The sequence below is a fragment of the Phoca vitulina genome, unplaced genomic scaffold (genome assembly GCF_004348235.1).
Source record: "Phoca vitulina isolate PV1807 unplaced genomic scaffold, GSC_HSeal_1.0 scaffold7, whole genome shotgun sequence".
NCBI classification, from domain to species: Eukaryota; Metazoa; Chordata; class Mammalia; order Carnivora; family Phocidae; genus Phoca; species Phoca vitulina.
Window position 1 is genome coordinate 37,370,183 of NW_022589710.1, and position 18,608 is coordinate 37,388,790.

The window sequence follows — 18,608 nt, forward strand, 5'->3', positions numbered from 1 at the left end:
ATTGTTCTGTTTTAGGCTGTTGGATGATGAAAGAATGGTCTAATTTACACTTTCTATTTCACTTGTCAAAATAAACTTGGTCACAGATTTCCTTGGAGAATTGAGCCTGAGACCTCTATTTAATGTTGATATTATAGTATCACAGAGCTGGATTTGGATACAGATTATCCCATGTGATTATTCTGTTAAAACTGATGTGGTTGCTTGACCCTTCTATTTCTTCTTGGGTTCCATTTCTAATTTCTGCACATTAGGTAAAATGGGTAGGTATAATGACAAGAAGCAGTTCATTTGAATAAAATGGTATTTTCTCTCAAAAGAGAGAAGGCCTGGCTCTTCCATCTAATTTGACAGACCCTTGGCAAAGCTTGACATTTGAATAAATGTAATTTTTTTGCGCTTTTGCTGGGAATATTTTAGTCCCATGAAATTCTAACTGAAAAAATATTGAGCATCTATGAGTTATTGAATATAATGCCAATTTTCAGCCAGTTTAGTTCATATTTATAAATGGTCCAAATTTATGTTAGTCTTAGTGGTTTATTGATAGGGTGCCACTATTACAGATTCTCTTTATAAACTGTATTCTTTCTTTTTTTGTTTTTAATTCTTTTTATGGTAGGAGCTCTTGTCCCATAACCAAAGTTTAGGTAGATGATGAGTAACTATGTTGGTTAATCTCTTTTAAATAAAGGACAGCCCACTTGATATTTTTATAGCAGTATTGTAATATGCAGTGTTGCCTGATGCCAGAAGTTGAGAGTTAAATAGCATTAATGATGAGCATCTACCCAATTTTTATCTAGTTTTTTAAGAGATGTCTCTGTAATTAATTAAAGAGTATTTTTAATACATACATGAAGCACAGAAAATAATGTAATTCCATGTCCCTGTCACTCCTATTGAATAAGTGTTGAGATTTTGCTTCAGATTGTTAGAAAAAATACAGATATTACTCCCTTCCTCAGTCCCATTTTCATTCCTCCCTTCCCAGAGGTAATCACTATTCTGAGTGTCATATATACCTTCTGTCCATACTTTTATTCTTATATTATGTATGTGTGTATGAAAGCATGCTGTTTTATGTGTTTTAAAGATTTATATGAATGTGTCATACTACATATGTATGTATTCTGTGACTTCTTTCATTCAACATTGTGATACTTGTGCAGGATTTTGCATAAGTCGTACTTGGAGATAGACCCATTACTCTATTGATAAATAGAAAATATCTCCTTGTGCTAAAGTCTCTCTAAGGTGATTTCCTGGAAGGACATATGCTCAGTCTTAATATATGGGCATCCTTGACTTTGAAGTAATTTCACGGCTATTTTATAAATGGATTGTTCTACATTTACCTCTCTACCTTATATTATATGTTATAGGCTGAATTGTGTCTCCCCTGGCCCTCAGATTTGTATGTTGAAGCCCTATCCCCCAGTAGCTCAGAACGTGATTATATTTAGAGTAGGGCTTTTAAAGAGGTTATTAGTTAAAATGAAGCCATTAGGAATGTCCCTAAAACAATCTAACTGGTGTCCTTATAAGAAGAGGAGGATGCTTGGATACACAAAAGAGACCTCAGGGAGTCACTCACACAGAAGAAAGACCATGTGAACACACATGAGAAGGTGGCTATCTACGAGCCAAAGAGAAAGGCCTCAGAGGAAACCAAACCTTGATTTTGGACTTTCACCTTCATAACTGTGGGAAAATAAGTTTCTATTGTTTAAGCCACCAGTTCATGGTATTTTGTTATGGCAGCCCTAGCAAACTAACAGAGTAGTTCCAAATACTGCCCTATATCCTCACCACCATTCAGTATCGTACTTTTTAATTGTTGTCAGTCTAATAGGTGAGAAATGGTATCTCTGTTTTAATTTGAATATCCTAGTTAGTAAAATTTTAGAGTTGATCATTTCTCAGGAGTATTAATCAGTAAAGTCCTTTTCTATGAAGTGCTAGTTCATATACTTTGCACATTTTTCTATTAGTTTTTTTCTTTATATAATCTAGATTAATAATTAGCTATTTTCCATTCTCTTATGTACATCTATGACTTGCATATAAACTGTATTGCATAGAAATTCCTATTCAGGGCAGTCAGATTTATCAGTTTCTCTTTTTATGGTTTGGACTTTTAAAATCTTCCGGGTTTTTTTTTAAGATTTTATTTATTAGAGAGAGAGAGAGAGTGAGCTCGTGTGTGTGCCTGGGGGGGGCGGGAGTGGCAGAGGCAGAGGGAGAGGAAGAAGCAAACTCCCCGCTGAGCAGGGATTTCCCCAGGTGGGGCTCATCCCAGGACCCTGGGATCATGACCTGAACCTGAACCGAAGGTAGACGCTTAACCGACTGAGCCATCCAGGTGCCCCTGGACTTTTAAAATCTTATTTTTTAAATTCTTCTCTTTCCCAATATCTTGAAGAATATAAAATTTCTTCTAAAATTTAAAAGTTTTAATTGTCAGATTATTTTTCACATTTTCCAAGTAGGAAGCCAGATATCTCAGTGATCGTTTATTGAATAATTTATCTTTTCCCCAGTAATTTAGAATGATAACTCTGTCATACATGTGGGATCTGTTTCTAGGTACTTTATTCTGTTCCATTAGTCTGTTTATCTGACCTAATGCCAATACCACACTGTTTTAATGTATTAATTATTATTTTGCAAAATTATCTAGTCTATTTGAGGCCTTTGGTTTTTCATATGAATTTTAGGATCACCTTGTCAAATTCAATTAAAATTTTTTGGTAATTTTTTATTAGAATTGCATCTAATATATAGGTCAATTTGGGGAACAATTACTTCTTCAGAAAATACATGGGTTTTTTGCCCTCATACAAATCATGTTGCTCTTTTGTTAGATTTATTCCTTAGTACTTGATTATTTTTTAGTTACTATTTTAAATGTGATATTTTTTAAAGATACATTTTGCAATTTGTGCTTATTGTTGTTTAGGAACATTAAACTAATTTTTATACCTTAATATTGTATCTAGCAATTCCCCTAAACTCTTTTAGTATAATTAATTTGTAGATTATTTTGAATTTTCTACATTAAAGATCATATCATCTGTGAATAACACACCGGTTTCTTCCTTTTCTCTGCTTGTCTTCCTTCTTACTACATTGGCTAAGACTTCAGCACAGTGGTAAATAGAAGCAGGGAAGGGCAGACATTCCTTCTTTTGTTCTTAACTTTAAAAGGAATACTTTTGATTATTTGATCCATGGAATGTGATATTTACTATGAATTTATGATAGATACACCTTATCAAGTTAAGGAATTTGCCTACCATTCCTTGTTGTTAAGAATTTTATAATGATGCGTATTTTTTTTTAAAGATTTTATTTATTTGACAGAGAGAGAGAGACAGAGAGAGAGAGAGGGAACACAAGCAGGAGAAGCAGGAGAGGGAGAAGCAGACTTCCTGCTGAGCAGGGAGCCCGATGGGGGGGGGGGGGGGGGGGGGGGGGGGGGGCTTGATCCCAGGACTCTGGGATCATGACCTGAGCTGAAGGCAGACGCTTAACAACTGAGCCACCCAGGTGCCCCTAAAATGATGGGTATTAAGGAGGGCACGTTTTATAATGAGCACTGGGTATTATGTGCAAACAATGAATCATGGAACACTACATCAAAAACTAATGATGTACTGTATGGTGACTAACATAACAATAAAAAAAAAAGAATTTTATAATGAGTAAATTTTAAAATTTGTCAAACGATTTTTTTCCTGTTTCTATTGAGCTTGTAATTTTATTTCTTTAATTTGTTAATGCAATGAATTTACATGAATAGCTTTTCTAATGATAAATCAATCTGTTATTCTTGGATAAAGTATGGGTAGTCATGATGTAATTTTAAATACATTGCTGTATTTGTTAATATAACACTTCAGATTTTGAAAATAAGATTTAAATTGAATTGGCTTTTTTATTTTCCTTTTCTTGATCTTTATACTCCTTTTATATCAACCTTATACTAATTTCAGGAATGGAATTTTAGAGGATCCTCTCTTAATATAATCCATAGAAAACTTCATTTCAGATTAACTGTTTTATGAAGATTTTTATAACTCGTATATAAAAATGCCTAGGGGTGCCTGGGTGGCTCAGTAGGTTAAGTGTCTGCCTTTGGCTCAGGTTGTGATCCCAGCATCCTGGGATCAAGTGTGGCATCAGGCTCCCTGCTCTGCGGGGAACCTGCTTCTCCCTCTGCCTTTGCCTCTCTCTCTGTCTCTCATAAATAAATAAATAAAATCTTTAAAATAAATAAATAAATAAAAATGCCTGGACCTAGAATTTTTTTCATTCAATAGATTTTGACTAGTGATTCAATTTGTTTCTTTTTAAATACATTTGGTAATTTAATTTTTTCTAGAAATTATTTACTTTTTCCATGTTTTTAAGTTAAGTGCCTGAATATGTTTATAGTATTTTGTGATGAATTTTAACATTCCTGATCTGTGTTTATAATTTTCTTTTCATTCCTAATATTATTTGTGCCTAGGTTCTTTCTCTTAATTAAGATCTTTATTGTTCCAACATTCATGGCATAATTGTTGAGTGTTTAAGAAAGGCAACCTGTTTTAAATATTAAATATATTTCTGATGATAAAAGTTTAATTTTTCTGAGAGCGCTGTATAATAATCCCACTTAGGCTACAAATTCACTGTTTTTTCATATTCTGACTAGAAAGTAAGAATGTACTGGTTTTCATATTTTTGGACAGATCCACTGAATTCCTTGAAGAGTGGGGCTTATGTTTGGGTATTAGTAGGGCAACTTCATGTTTTAATAAAGATTTTTGTCAAATGTTTTATTCAGGAGAATTTTAAAACTTTTGAAGTATACAACAAATCTCAGAAAAACCTAACCTGTAGGCATTTTTACTTTTTTTCCCCAAGTTTTTATTAAATTCCAGTTAGTTAACATACAATATAATATTAGTTTCAGAAGAATTTAGTGATTCAACACCCGCTCCCCTCTGGTAACCATCAGTTTGTTCTCTATATAGGTAAGAGTCTGTTTCTAGGCATTTTTAAAGGCACTTTAAATATGGAATGAGGATCATCTGCAGGAAGCCCAGTTTCATATTTAGGACGTCAGCTATAAGCAGTGAACCAGGATAGCACACAGTCTATCAGCCAAGTCCAATTTCAGCAAAGTCCAATTTATCCATTTTTTTTTCTTTTACAAATCTTGCTTTTGTGTCATATCTAAGAAAACTTTGCCTAACTGAGGATCACAAAGGAATTTCTTATTTTCTTCCAGAAGTTTCATTGTTGTAAAAGCTGTCCTTTTTCCAGTAGATTGTCTTTGTGACTTTGAAAAATCACCTTTACATGTACATGTAAACCTCTTCCTGGACTCTCTTCTGTTTCATTGGATCTCTTTGTCTATCTTTATTGCTAGCAAATCACTGTCTTGATTATTGTAGCTTTACAGTAGTAGATCTTGATATCAGATGGTGTTAGTCTTTCATTTTCTTAGTCTTGTTTAGATGTGTTTAGGTTATTTTAGGTTTTTGCATTTTCAGTTTTTTCTAAAGAACCAGCTTTTAGTTTCATTGATTTTTCTCTGTTGTTTTTTCTTATTCCCATTTCATTGATTTCCTCTCTGATCTTTATTATTTTCCCTTTTCTACTTAATTTGGGTTTCACTTGCTCTTTTTCCCTAAGTCCTTAAGGTAGAAGCTACAATATATAATCTGCAATAAATCCCATTGGTTGTATTTTTCAGTTTAGGCATTTTAATTTTCATTTCTCAAAGTTCAACTTGGATCTTTTTTATGTTTAATATGTTTTTTATCTCTTCCTTCTCTCTGTTTAACTTTTGAACAGATGAAATGTGGTCATAATAACTGTTCCTTATCTGCTAGTTCTAACATCTATGTCAGTCCTGAGTTGGTTTTGCTTGATTGATCCCCCTTATTTTGGATTATATTTTCCTGTTTCTTTGCATGTCTAATAATTTTTTGTTGGATTTCAGACATCATTACCTTTACCCTGTTGCTAACTAGATACATTTGTGTTTTTCCAAATATTCTTTTTTTTTTTCTTTTAAAGATTTTATTTATTTATTTGACCTAGAGACACAGCAAGAGAGGGAACACAGGCAGGGGTAGTGGAAGAGGGAGAAGCAGGCTTCCCGCGGAGCAGAGAGCCCAATGCGGGGCTCTATCCCAGGACCCTGGGATCATAACCTGAGCCGAAGGCAGATGCTTAAGGACTGAGCCACCCAGGTGCCCCCCCAAATATTCTTAAGCTTTATTCTGGGATGCAGTTGAGTTACTTGATAATAGTTTGAGCCTTTGGGGTCTTCCCTTTAAGAAATGTTAGGCAAGACCCAAGTAGTGTTTGGTCTGTGGCTAATTCCCCCACTGATACCAAATCCTCTGAACATTATACCCAATGCCCCATGAATTATGAGGTTTTCCAGTTTAGCTGGTAAGATCAGGAAATGTTCCCAACCCTGTATGAGTGCCAGGCACTGATTTCATTAATTCTTTTAGAGAATTATTTTATCAGCCTTCAGCAGTTTCTTTACATACTTGTGCTGATTGTCAAGTGATACCTATGCATATCTCTGGAGTTTTCTCCCTGTTCAGCTCTGTTCTATGGTACTTTGGTCATCCAAACTCTAGCTGTCTCAGTTTTTTAGACACAGTTTCATCATTTCAGAAAATTTATCAGGATCCACCTGAATTCTCCTTCTCTGTAGTCAGGAATTTCTCTCAAGGCAGTAAACTGGGGCAATAGAAGGGGTGTCATCATTTGTATTTCTTCTCTGGGGGTCACTGCCCTTTGTTGTCTGATTCCAGTGTTTTTTCACTTTATTGGGATATAATTGATAAATAACATTGTGTAAGGTTAGGGTTACAACATGGTTTGATACATATCTATATTATGAAATGATTACCACTAAAAGATTAGTTAACACAACCACCTCAACTCTTTGAAATTTTCAAGTATACAATACAGTATTGTTAACTGTAGTCACTATGCTGTACATTAAATTCCCCAGAATTTATTCATCTTAGAATCATAAGTTTATACCGTTGACCAACATCTCCCCATTTTCTCCACCCCTCAGCCCTTGGCAACTACCAGTCTACTCTCCATTTCTGTGAGTTTTGATTTTTATGTTTCACATAAAAGTGAGGCTGTACAGCATTTGTCTTTTTCTTTCTTACTTAGTTCATTTAGCATAACGCCTTCAAGGTTCATGTGTATTGTTGCAAATGGCAGTATTTCCACCTTTGTTAGGGCTGAATAAGATACCAGTGTGTGTGTGTGTGTGTGTGTGTGTGTGTGTACACCCACTGCCAAGACACACACACACCATATATACCATATATTCTTTATCTGTTCATCCTTCAGCAGACACTTAGGTTTTTCCCATGCCTTGGGTATTGTGAATAATGATGCATTGAACATGGAAATGAACATGTTTCTTTGAGATACTGATTTTATTTCCTTTGGATATATACCCACTAGGATTACTGGATCATATGGTAGTCCTATTTTTAAATTTGTAAGGAATGTCCATACTGTTTTCCATAGAGACTGAATCAATTTACATTCCTGTCAACAGTGTGAAAGTTTCCCTTTTCTCCACATCCTTACTAGCACTTGTTATTTCTTGTCCATTTGATGACAACCATTCTAACAGGTGTGAGGTGGTATCTCGTTGTGGTTTTCATTTGCATTTTCCTAATGATTAGTGGTGTTGATCATCTTGCATGTACCTTTGCAAATGTTAGCCATTTATATGTTGACTTTGGAAAAATGTATATTCTAATCCTTTACTAATTTTTTAATCAGATGATGATTTTTTTTTCAGTTTTCAGTTTTTGCTACTGAGTGACATGAGTATTTTATAGATATTTGATATTAGCCCCTTATCAGATATATGGTTTGCAAATATTTTCTCCCATTCAATAGATTCCTTTTTCATTCTGTTGATCATTTTGTTTGCTGTGCAAAAGCTTTTTAATTTGACGTAGTCCAAGTTGTTGGTTTTTGCTTTTGTTGCTTATGCTTTTGCTATCATATCCAAAAAATCATTGCTAAGACCAGTATCAAGTTTTAACTTTTGTTTCCTTCTAGAGTTTTATGGTTTCAGGTCTTTTACTTAAGTTTTTAATCCATTTTGAGTTAAATTTTATGAGTGGTGGTAAGATAGGGGTCCAATTTCATTCTTTTGCATATGGTTATCCAGTTTTCCCAGCATCATTTCTTGAGAACTATCCTTTCCCCATTGAGTATTCCTGGCTCCCTTGTTGATTATTAGCTGACTGCATGTGCAAGGCTTTATTCCTGAGCTCTTGATTCTGTTCCATTGGTCTGTATATCTGTTGTTGTTTGGGTTTTTTTTTTAAGATTTTATTTATTTATTTGATACAGAGAGAGAGACAGACAGAGAGCAAGCACAAGTAGGGGGAATGGCAGGCAGGGGAGAAGCAGGCTCCCCACTGAGCAAGAAGCCCGATGTGGGGCTCGATCCCAGGACCCTGGGATCATGACCTGAGCCGAAGACAACTGCTTAACTGACTGAGCCACCCAGGTGCCCCTGTGTATCTGTTTTTTTATGCCATGCCATACTGCTTTATATTCTACAGCTTTGTAATAGTGTTTGAAATGAGGAAGTGTGATGCCTCCAACTTTGTTCTTTCTTAGTATTGCTTTGTCAGAATAGTGTCTTTTGTGTTTCCGTACAAATTTTAGGATTTTTTTTTTATTTCTCTGAAAAATGTCATTAGAATTATGGCAGGGATTGTGTTGAATCTATAGATAGCTTGGGTAGTATGGATATTTTACAATGTTAATTTTTCTGATTTAAGAACATGAGTATTTTTCTATTTAGATCTTCTTTCATCAAAGTCTTATAGTTTTCAGTGTACAAATCTTTCACCCCCCTTTTATTTCTAAGTATTTTATTTTTTTTGGTGCTATTGTGAATGGATTTTTTAAAATTTCTTTTTCAGATGTTTCATTATTAGTGTATAGAAATGTAATTGATTTTTATGTTTCTTTTGTATCCTGCTACTTCACTGAATTTATTGATTAGTTCTAACAGTTTTTTTGGTGGACTCTTCAGGATGTTTTATATACAAGGTTATATCATCTGCAAACAAAGACAGTTTTACTTTTTCCTTTCTGAATTGGGTGCTTTTTATTTTATTTTTTTGCCTGATTGTTCTGGCTGTGAGTTCCAGTACTGTGTTTAACAGGAGTAGTGAGAGTGGACTCTTTTGTGTTGTTCCTGATCTTAAGAGGAAAAGCTTTCAACCTGTTACCATTGAGTATGTTAGCTGAAGGCTTGTCATATATGGCCTCTTAATGTAGAGGTACATTCCTTCTATACCCACTTTGTTGAGAAATCTTACCATGAAAGAATGTTGAATTTTATCAAATGCTTTTTCAGAATCCATTGAGATAATTACATGATTATTATAGTTTGGCCTATTAATGTGATGTATCAGATTTAATCACATATATTGAACCGTCCTTGCATCCTAGGAATGAATCCCACTTGATCATGGTATATGATCCTTTTAATGTGCTGTTTTGGTGTGCTAGTATTTTGCTGAGAATTTTTTTATCTGTATACTTTAGGGATATTGGCTTGTAGTTTTCTTTCCTTGTAGTGTCCTTATCTGGCTCTGGTAGCAGGATAATGCTGACCTTGCAAAATGAATTTGGAAGTGTTCCCTTCAGTTTTCTGGAACAGTTTGAAAAGGATTGGCATTAATTTATTTTTTTTTAATGTTTTGTAGAATTTGCCCTTAAAGCCATCTGGTACTGAACTTTTCTTTGTTGGGAGATTTTTGGTTGCTTGCTCAATCTTCTTATTCGTTATTAGTGTATTCAGATTTTTTTTATTTCTTGATAGATTGTATGTTTTTAGGAATTTACTCATTTCTCCTAGGCAGTCCAATTTGTTGGCATATAATTATTCCTAAAGTCTCTTACAATTCTTTGAATTTCTGTGGTACCAGTTGTAATGTCTTCTCTTTCATCTCTAATTGTTTTTAAGGTTTCAAATGTACTTTATTTCTTCAATCATGCCATATTTTAATGGGTCCACAGTACTTTTACTTGGCATCAATTATGAGTTGGTTTTGAAGCAATTCAGTATTACACCAGCTGGGATGATTACTGATCTCTCCATTCCTTTGGGTTGACTCTGCCAACAGGAGACAGGTTCCATTCTATTCCAATTTGTGTTGCTGTATATGCCCATACAGCAACACAGAAAATGGCTCTACTAGCTAATACAGCATTGCTATATTTGTCAGGGAAATCAGGTGTCCCTTTCTGGTGGCTCTATCTTGCCATTGTTTGCTGAATGCTTTGAACTTGGAGACAACTTAGAGCATTTTTGGCCATGGGAAACATCATGAAGCTGAAGACAAAACGGTGGCAACTGCAGCTATTGGTTAGCTACAGTTTCGTGCCAAGTCCCCTTGCAAAGAGCCCTGAAAAACCTCTAATTTTTTTTTTGTCTTTTTTTTCTTGGTAAATCTAGCTAAAGGTTTGTCAGTTTTGCTTATCTTTTCAAAAAACCAACTTTTAGTTTCATTAAGCTGTCTTATTGTTTTCCTCTTCTCCATTTCATTTTCTTTCTGCTCATATTTTTGTTATTTCCTTCCTTCTGCTTATTTGGAATTAGTTTGTTCTTTTTCCATTTCCTTAAAATATAAATTTAGATTGTTTATTTGAATGTCTCATTTCTTAATATAAGTATTATCACTATCAACTTCTGTCTTAGATCTGCTTTTCTGTATCCCCTATGTTTTGGTATGTTGGTTTTCCATTTTCATTTGTTTCAAGATATTTTTTTATTTCCTTTTTGATTTTTTTCTTTGGCCCATTTTTTCCTCAGGAGTGTGGTTTTTTATTTCTACATATTTGTGGATTTTCCATTTTTTTCTCCTGTTACCTAGTTCTAGTTTCATACCATTTGGTCAGGAAAGATACTTGGAATGATTTCAATCTTCTAAATTTGCTAAGACATTTCTTGTGACCTAAAATATGATCTGTCCTGGAGAATGTTCCATATGTGCTTGAATGTGTATTCTGCTGCTGTTGGTTGGAATGTTCTGTATGTGCCTATGAGGTCAATTTTGTCTAAAGTATAGTTTAAATACAGTATTTCCTTATTAATTTTATGTTTGATCAATCCATTGTTGGAGATGGGGTCCCCACAGTAGTAGTAGAACCTGCTATTATTGTTGTCTGTTTCTCCCTTCAGATCTGATAATAGCTGCTTAATATATTTAAGTGCTCTAATGTTAGGTACATATATGTTTACAATTGATATATACTCTTGGATGACTGATGTCTTTATCATTCTATAATGAACTTCTTTGTCTTTTGTTACAGTTTTTTGACCTAAAGTCTATTTTTTTCTGGTAGTATAGTTACTCCTGCTCTCTTTTGGTTACCATTTTCATGGAATATCATTTTTCATTCTTTCACTGGAAGCCTATATGTGTCCTTAAAGCTGATGTAAATATTACCAGCAGCATATACTTAGATTTTTTTTTTTAATCCATTCAGCCACTCTATTCCTTTTGATTGGAGAATTTAATCCATTTACATTTAAAGTACTTATTGATAGGTAAACACTAATGCCATCATATTAATTATTTTCTGGATGTTTTGTAGTTTTTCCCCTTTCTTCCTCACTTGCTATCTTCCTTTGTGATTGATGATTTTACTTGGTAGTATTCTTTGATTGTATTCTCTTTATCTTTTGTGCATCTACTGTTGGTTTTTGTTTTGTGGTTACGATGAGAGTTACATGAAACATCTTATAGCTATAATAGTCTATTTTAAGCTGATTACAACCTAACTTTGATCATCCAAAAAAACCTCTACCATTTTACTCTCTCCCGACATTTTATGTTTGGATGTCACAATTATATCTTTTTATATTGTATAGGGGTTAACAAATAATTGTAATTATAGTCTGTCTTTTAATTTTTATACCAGAATGAAATGATTAAAACACTACCATATTACAGTATTGTAGTATTCTGAATTTAGTTATATACTTTCCTTTACTATGGGTTTTATATTTTTATATGTTTTCATGTTACTAATTAGCATCTTTTCATTTCAACTTAAAGAACTTTTAGCATTTCTTATAAGGCTGGTCTGGTAGTGATGACCTCCCTCAACTTTTGTTGCTCTTGGAAATTCCTTATCTCTACTTCATTTTTGAAGGACAGCTTTGTCAGATGAAGTGTTCTTTGTTAGTAGTATTTTTCTTACAGCACTTTGAGTATATTATCCCACTCTCTCCTGACCTGTAAGGTTTCTGCTGAGAAAGCCACTGATAGCCTCATGGAGGTTCCCTTGTATGTAAAGATTTTTTTTTCTCTTGCTGCTTTTAAAATTTTCTGTCTTTGATTTTAGATAGTTTTATTATAATGTGCCTTAGAGAAGATTTTTTTGGGTTGAAACTTTAAAGGGGCTTTCAGGCTGCATGAACTTAGATGTCCAAATCTCTCACCAGATTTGGGAAATTGTAACTTTAAATAAGCTTTCTGCCCCTTTCTCCTTCTCTTTTCCTTCTGGGACTCCAATAATTATAGATTGTTTCTCTTATGGAACCCCATAATTCATACAGTCTTTTTCATTTTCTAAATTTTTTTCTTCTTGCTCCTTTAACTGGATAATTTCAAATGACTGCTTCAGATTCACAAATTTTTTCTGCTGCTTGGTCAGATCTATTGTTGAAGCTCTCTATTGAATTATTCAGTTCTGTTATTGTATTTTCCAGCCCTAGAATTGCTTTTTTGTTTTATTTTTTTTATGGTTTCTGTTTTTTTGTTGAACCTTCCATTTTGTTCATGTATTGTTTTCCTAATTTTGTTTAGTTGCCTATCTGTATTATCTTGTAGTTACCAAATTCCTTTAAAAGGATTGTTCTAAATTCTTTTTTATATAGTTAATAGATCCTTTTTAAAATTTTTAATTATTTATTTTTTTAGATCTTTATTCCTTTAAGGTTAGTTATTAGAGCTTTATTAGTTTCTTTTGGTGGTGTCATGTTTACTTGATTCTTCCTGATCCTCATAATCTTATGTTGGTATTTGCTCATTTGAGGAAACAGTTTCTTTTCCAGCCATTGTAGGTTTGCTTTGGCAGGGAAAGACCTTCACCATTCAGCTCAGCTGAGGGTTCTGCAGGCAGCTGCTAGCAGCTTCTGGCAAGCAGTGTGTGCCATCAGGGTCTCTAGTTAGGTGGGGCCAATGTCTGTGCCTCTGAGGTTGGTGGGGGGGAACTGCCACTGTTCTGCAGTCAGGTGGGTCTGATGGCTGGGCTCTGCATTCAAGCATAACTGCTGGCTTGTGTCTGTGTTCAGGCAGAGCTACTTGCTGGGCTTTGCAATCACATATGGTTGGACAGGTTGCAGGTTATGTTTCCTGGCAGGGTGGTATTGCTGGTTGCCCTCTGCGATTGGGCAAGGCCACATGCTGAACTCCGAATTTGCCTCTAGTCAATTGAGTCCCCAAGCTGTGCCCCCTGGCTTGATGGTGCCACTGGCTGGACTCTACATTCAATTAAGGCCATACACAGGGCTTTGCAACCAGATGGGAACTCAGGCTGTGCTCCTTGATCAGATGGGGCTGTAGGCTGTACCCCAAGTTGGATGGGGCTGCAGGCTAGGCTCTACAATTGAGCAGGCTACTGGCTGTGCTCTGCTGTTTGACAGTGTCTCTTGCTAGGCTTCCTGGTTGGGAATGACTAGCAGCTGTACCCCACAGTTGGATGGGACTGGAGGCTGTGCTCCATGGTCAGGCAGGGTTACCTTCTGGGCTCATTGGTCTGGTGGAGCCACAGGCTATGCTTTGTGATTAGGTGGGGTGACTGGCTCTGTATTCTGTCTGGGTCAGTCTGCAAGCTATGCCCAGCAATTGGATGGGGCTGTAGGCTGTCTGTGCTGTTGGATAGAGCTGTCAGGTTGAGCTCCAGAGCTGGAAGCTATGCTCAACAGTAGGGTGGTGCTGCTGGGGTTGGCTCCCTACCTGAATGGAACTGTAGAATGGGCTGTGTGGCTGCCTGGGATCCCTGGCCAGGATTCCCAGTCAGGAGCTGCTGGAGGCTATGGAGGCTATTACTTAGACGTTTGATGGGGCTACTGACTTGCTTCACTGCCTAGGCAGGCCATAGGATGTATCGTATGCTGCCCATGGCTGCCTGGCATCTTTGGTCAGTCTTCTCTGTTGGGTGGGACTGGAGACTAGGCCCAGCAGTTAGGTGTGGCCAGTGACTTGTTTCTCTGCTTTAGTGGGCCATAGGATGTGCTGCATAGGCCCAGCAGCTTAGGGCAGGCTTCCTGCTTAAGTGGGGCTGGAGGCTATGCTCAGCATTTGATCAGGGCTGCTGACTTGCTTCTTGTGTAGGTGGGGCTCCTCACCAAGGTATCCCTTTGGCTGGGGACCCAAACCAAGAAGAACTGCCATTTAAGCTCCCTGGCCAGTTGGAGGCACTAGCTCAGCTCTGCAAATGATCAGAGCCAGGGTCTGGGATCTCTACCCAGGCCCCACAACTAACAGGAATGCTGTTGGCCAAGATCTGCACGCTTGTTGCTATGGGTCCCTTTCCCCTTCTCTAACTGTAGCTGATTCTCCCAGTAGTCTCTGTGAGGCATTGCTTAAGTGGAGCTCCCAGGAGGCATCAGGGATGCTAGGGAAGCTTGATGTCCACCTTGCACTCTTCCTTTTCTCACTGGAGAAACTGTAGTGAGCACTGCACTGACCTGGGGGAGGAACAATGCAGTCATAGTGAAACTGCTCCTCTTACCTTATTCTAATGAGGTTTTTCTCGGGTTTGTGGCCCAAGTGGATGTTTCAGCCTCACCACCATATTCTGGGAACTCAAATCCCAAATATACAGATAATGTCCTTGCAGATTGACTCTTTTCTGGATGGGTTTTGGAAAGAATAGTCCTTATTGTGTACTTTTTTTACACTGGCTTCTCCATTACTTTTATCTACAGTTTATCCACAGTTGGATTAGATTATTGTATATTATAATGTAATATAAATTACTAATTCATGTATGTTTTATTAAAATTATATTGGATTTAGTACTTAATGGAAATCTGCTGAAATGATTTTATGCTGTTTTTTCTTACCTATTTTACACTAATGTTTTTCCATCAATATATGAAGAAATGAGATAAAAAGGAGAACCTAGACATATCTTTGTATTGTCTGAAATTTTCTATCGTTAAGGTATGTTCTGGAAAAGGACATTCTTGTCCTATGGCATATTGCTGTCAAAATAAATTCCAAGAGGTAGTAGTTTTATTCTGTTTTCAAATTATTTCCTAGAAATCAGCCATCTAATTCAGAAAGATTAAAAGCCAAATTTTAAAAATTATATACCAGGAAATGCCTCATTTATGAATGTATGCACATTTGAGCTTATAAATTGGGTAATTGTGCACCTAACAACTCTATATATTTTATCATTATTCACTTTATATGTATACAAATGAAGGCTTTGTAATTCAAATTTTGTAGCCTGGGATACTCATGATTAGAGAATCGTTATTTTTCATGCTGCTGTTCAATGTTAATGCATACAATTACAGAATACCTCATTTACTCTGGTAGAGCTATACCAAGAGCTTCTTCACTAAACATGTATTCTGAAGTGGTATAGGTAAGTAAGAGTTAATTTGGCTTCCTCTGCTATATAAAAAAGTGTTCGAAAAGGAATAAGAAATCTGTATTGGAGTCTTTGCATCAAATGACTGAGTTGACATCTGAATTTAAGTTCTGCCAAGTATATTTTATTTTATTTATTTATTTATTTATTTATTTATTTTTTAAAGATTTTTTTATTTATTTATTTGAGAGAGAGAGAATGAGAGAGAGCAAGCACATGAGAGGGGGAGGGTCAGAGGGAGAAGCAGACTCCCTGCCGAGCAGGGAGCCCGATGCGGGACTCGATCCAGGGACTCCAGGATCATGACCTGAGCCGAAGGCAGTCGCTTAACCAACTGAGCCACCCAGGCGCCCCTGCCAAGTATATTTTAAAAATTGTTTCCTTAAAATGATTGTGATAAGGATACCCCAGATATTTTGAGATTACAGCTCATCTCTAAAATGATTGAGCCCAGATACAATAGTCCTGAAAGTTTATTGCCAAATACTGTGCTAAGTACTTTTATAGATTTTGGAAGAAAAATCAGCCATTATTTAATCTTCACAATAATTATGCAAATGTATATATACAGATGGATGTATGGATGTATATGTGTACGTGTGTTAGTTTTCTATTGCTGCTGTAACAGATACCACAGCCTTTGTGGCTCAAAACAATAGAAATTTATTCTCTTACAGTTTGGGAGCTGGAAGTCTGAAGTGAGTTTTACTGGGCCAAAACCAAAGTGTCAGCAGGGCCATATTTCCTCTGGGAAACTCTAGGGGAGAATCTGTTCCCTTGCTTTTCCGGGCTTCTAAAGTTGCATTCCTCATATTTGTTGCTCATGACCCCACCCTCCATCTTTAAAGCTAATAGCCACACCATCTTCTCCTCTTTTACAGTAAAATCTCCCTCTTATAAGAACCTTTGTGATTACAGTTAGGGCCCACCTGGATAATCCAGGACGATATCTTACCCCCCATCTCAAGATCCTTAACTTAATTAATCACATATTTAAAGTTTCTTTTGCCATATAACATAGCATTTATAGGTTCCAGGATTGGGATGTAGATGTCTTTTATGGCTAAAATGGAGTACAGAATATTGCCAAAGTCATATAAAAACAAAACATGTTAAGAACAAGTCCTGTTTGTAAGTTGTACAGATAGGTCGATAATATAAACAAGAGATCCTGGAGTTCCTCTGCTATGTTCCAACATTTTATGTTGTTGACTGGTATTTTTCATTTCTGATGGAAACAAACAGGACATTAATCTTCAGGTTTTTTTCCTGATATACTTCATCTCCTAGTCTTGTCTTACCCTTCTATAAAACCAGTACTTAGTAATCTAAGGTCATGAGTTCATGAATTGGAGCACAGATTTACATAGCCTGATACTGTGGTTAATTCAGAAATAATTTGTATTTGCTATTTAAGCACAGGAACATGTTCAGATACATGCTTTCTTATTTCCCTTAAGCCTTTTTGTCACCCTCTCCTTCACCTTTGTTGCTCTTGACACTAATGAAGAATTGACCACTTTGCTACTGATGGTGTTTTTCTAAGTAATATGATGAGAGTTTTTAGGACACAGTTCTAAAGATTCCTTTATTCCTAGAAGATCATAGATTTCTGAGTTAGATTATTTTTTCTGTTTTTGTTCAGTATCATTCCATTGTTTATGCTTTATCCTACACCTTTGGAGAGAAAATTTTATTTTGTACTTCTAATATATGGTTTGTGACTTCTAGAGTTACCGAGAAATATGTTGTAGCAAAGTAAACTTTAATTTTGTTGCATAATTTATAAGCTAAATGTTTACATTTTCTTTTTTGAACTACAGGATACCAGAAGGTCCCATTGATCAGGGGCCAGCTTCAGGAAGGGTTCGTGCTTTAGAAGAACAGCTTTTGAAGGCCAAAGAACAGATTGAAAATTATAAGAAACAAACTAGAAATGGTAGGTGATTATGCAGTGTTTTTCCTCTTTAATATGTTGATATTACCACAAATAATTAAAGACTTTCTTTCATCAAAATGTTGGGAATATTGATACTATTTATTCTTTGACTGCAGGTCTGGGGAAGGATCATGAAATCCTAAGGAGGAGGATTGAAAATGGAGCTAAAGAGCTCTGGTTTTTTCTACAAAGTGAATTGAAGAAATTAAAGAATTTAGAAGGAAATGTACTCCAAAGACATGCAGATGAATTTCTGTCAGATTTGGGACATCATGAAAGGTGCTATTCTTTTTTTACATTTCACTTGGGCTTTGGTAAAGATTATAATCTAAGAATATAAACTGGAACTTCTGTTAATTTCCCTGCTGAATGGTAAGTGATACCTACCATATTTAGGAGAAGAGTACCTGAGGTTTCAAGGATAGTAATTCCCAAACGTAGTTCATCAACTAAAACATATCACTGGAAAATATTATTTAAAATGTATTTCTAGGGGCACCTGGGTGGCTCAGTCGGTTAAGCATCTGCCTTTGGCTCAGGTCATGATCCCAGGGTCCTGGGATCGAGGCCCACATCGGGCTCCTTGCTCAGCAGGGAGCCTGCTTCTCCCTCTGCCTGCTGCTCCTCCTGCTTGTGCTCTCTCCCTCTCTCTGCTCTCTCTCTGACAAATAAATAAATAAAATCTTAAAAAAAATTTTTTTAAATAAAAATAAAATGTATTTCTAGAAATCTTTTATTGTTATGTTAATCACCATACATTACATCATTAGTTTTTGATGTAGTGTTCCATGATTCATTGTTTGTGCATAACACCCAGTGCTCCATGCAGAACGTGCCCTCTTTAATACCCATCACTAGGCTAACCCATCCTCCCACCCCCCTCCCCTCTAGAACCCTCAGTTTGTTTTTCAGAGTCCATCGTCTCTCATGGTTCGTCTCCCCCTCCGATTTCCCCCCCTTCATTCTT

At 36.0% G+C, this 18,608-nt stretch overlaps 1 protein-coding gene and 1 pseudogene across 9 annotated transcripts in view; one reads left to right on the top strand and one right to left on the bottom strand.

Moving 5' to 3' along the window:
• FUT8 (fucosyltransferase 8) overlaps positions 1 to 18,608 on the top strand; it is a 316,924-nt gene that overhangs the window by 201,020 nt on the left and 97,296 nt on the right. For all 9 annotated transcript variants that reach the window (XM_032405330.1, XM_032405322.1, XM_032405324.1 and 6 more), the window contains 2 exons: positions 17,526 to 17,641; positions 17,758 to 17,920. In XM_032405330.1, coding sequence (XP_032261221.1) covers positions 17,526 to 17,641; positions 17,758 to 17,920 — 279 coding nt within the window. The remainder of the gene's footprint in view (positions 1 to 17,525; positions 17,642 to 17,757; positions 17,921 to 18,608) is intronic.
• On the bottom strand, positions 9,978 to 10,494 carry LOC116633071 (annotated as a pseudogene).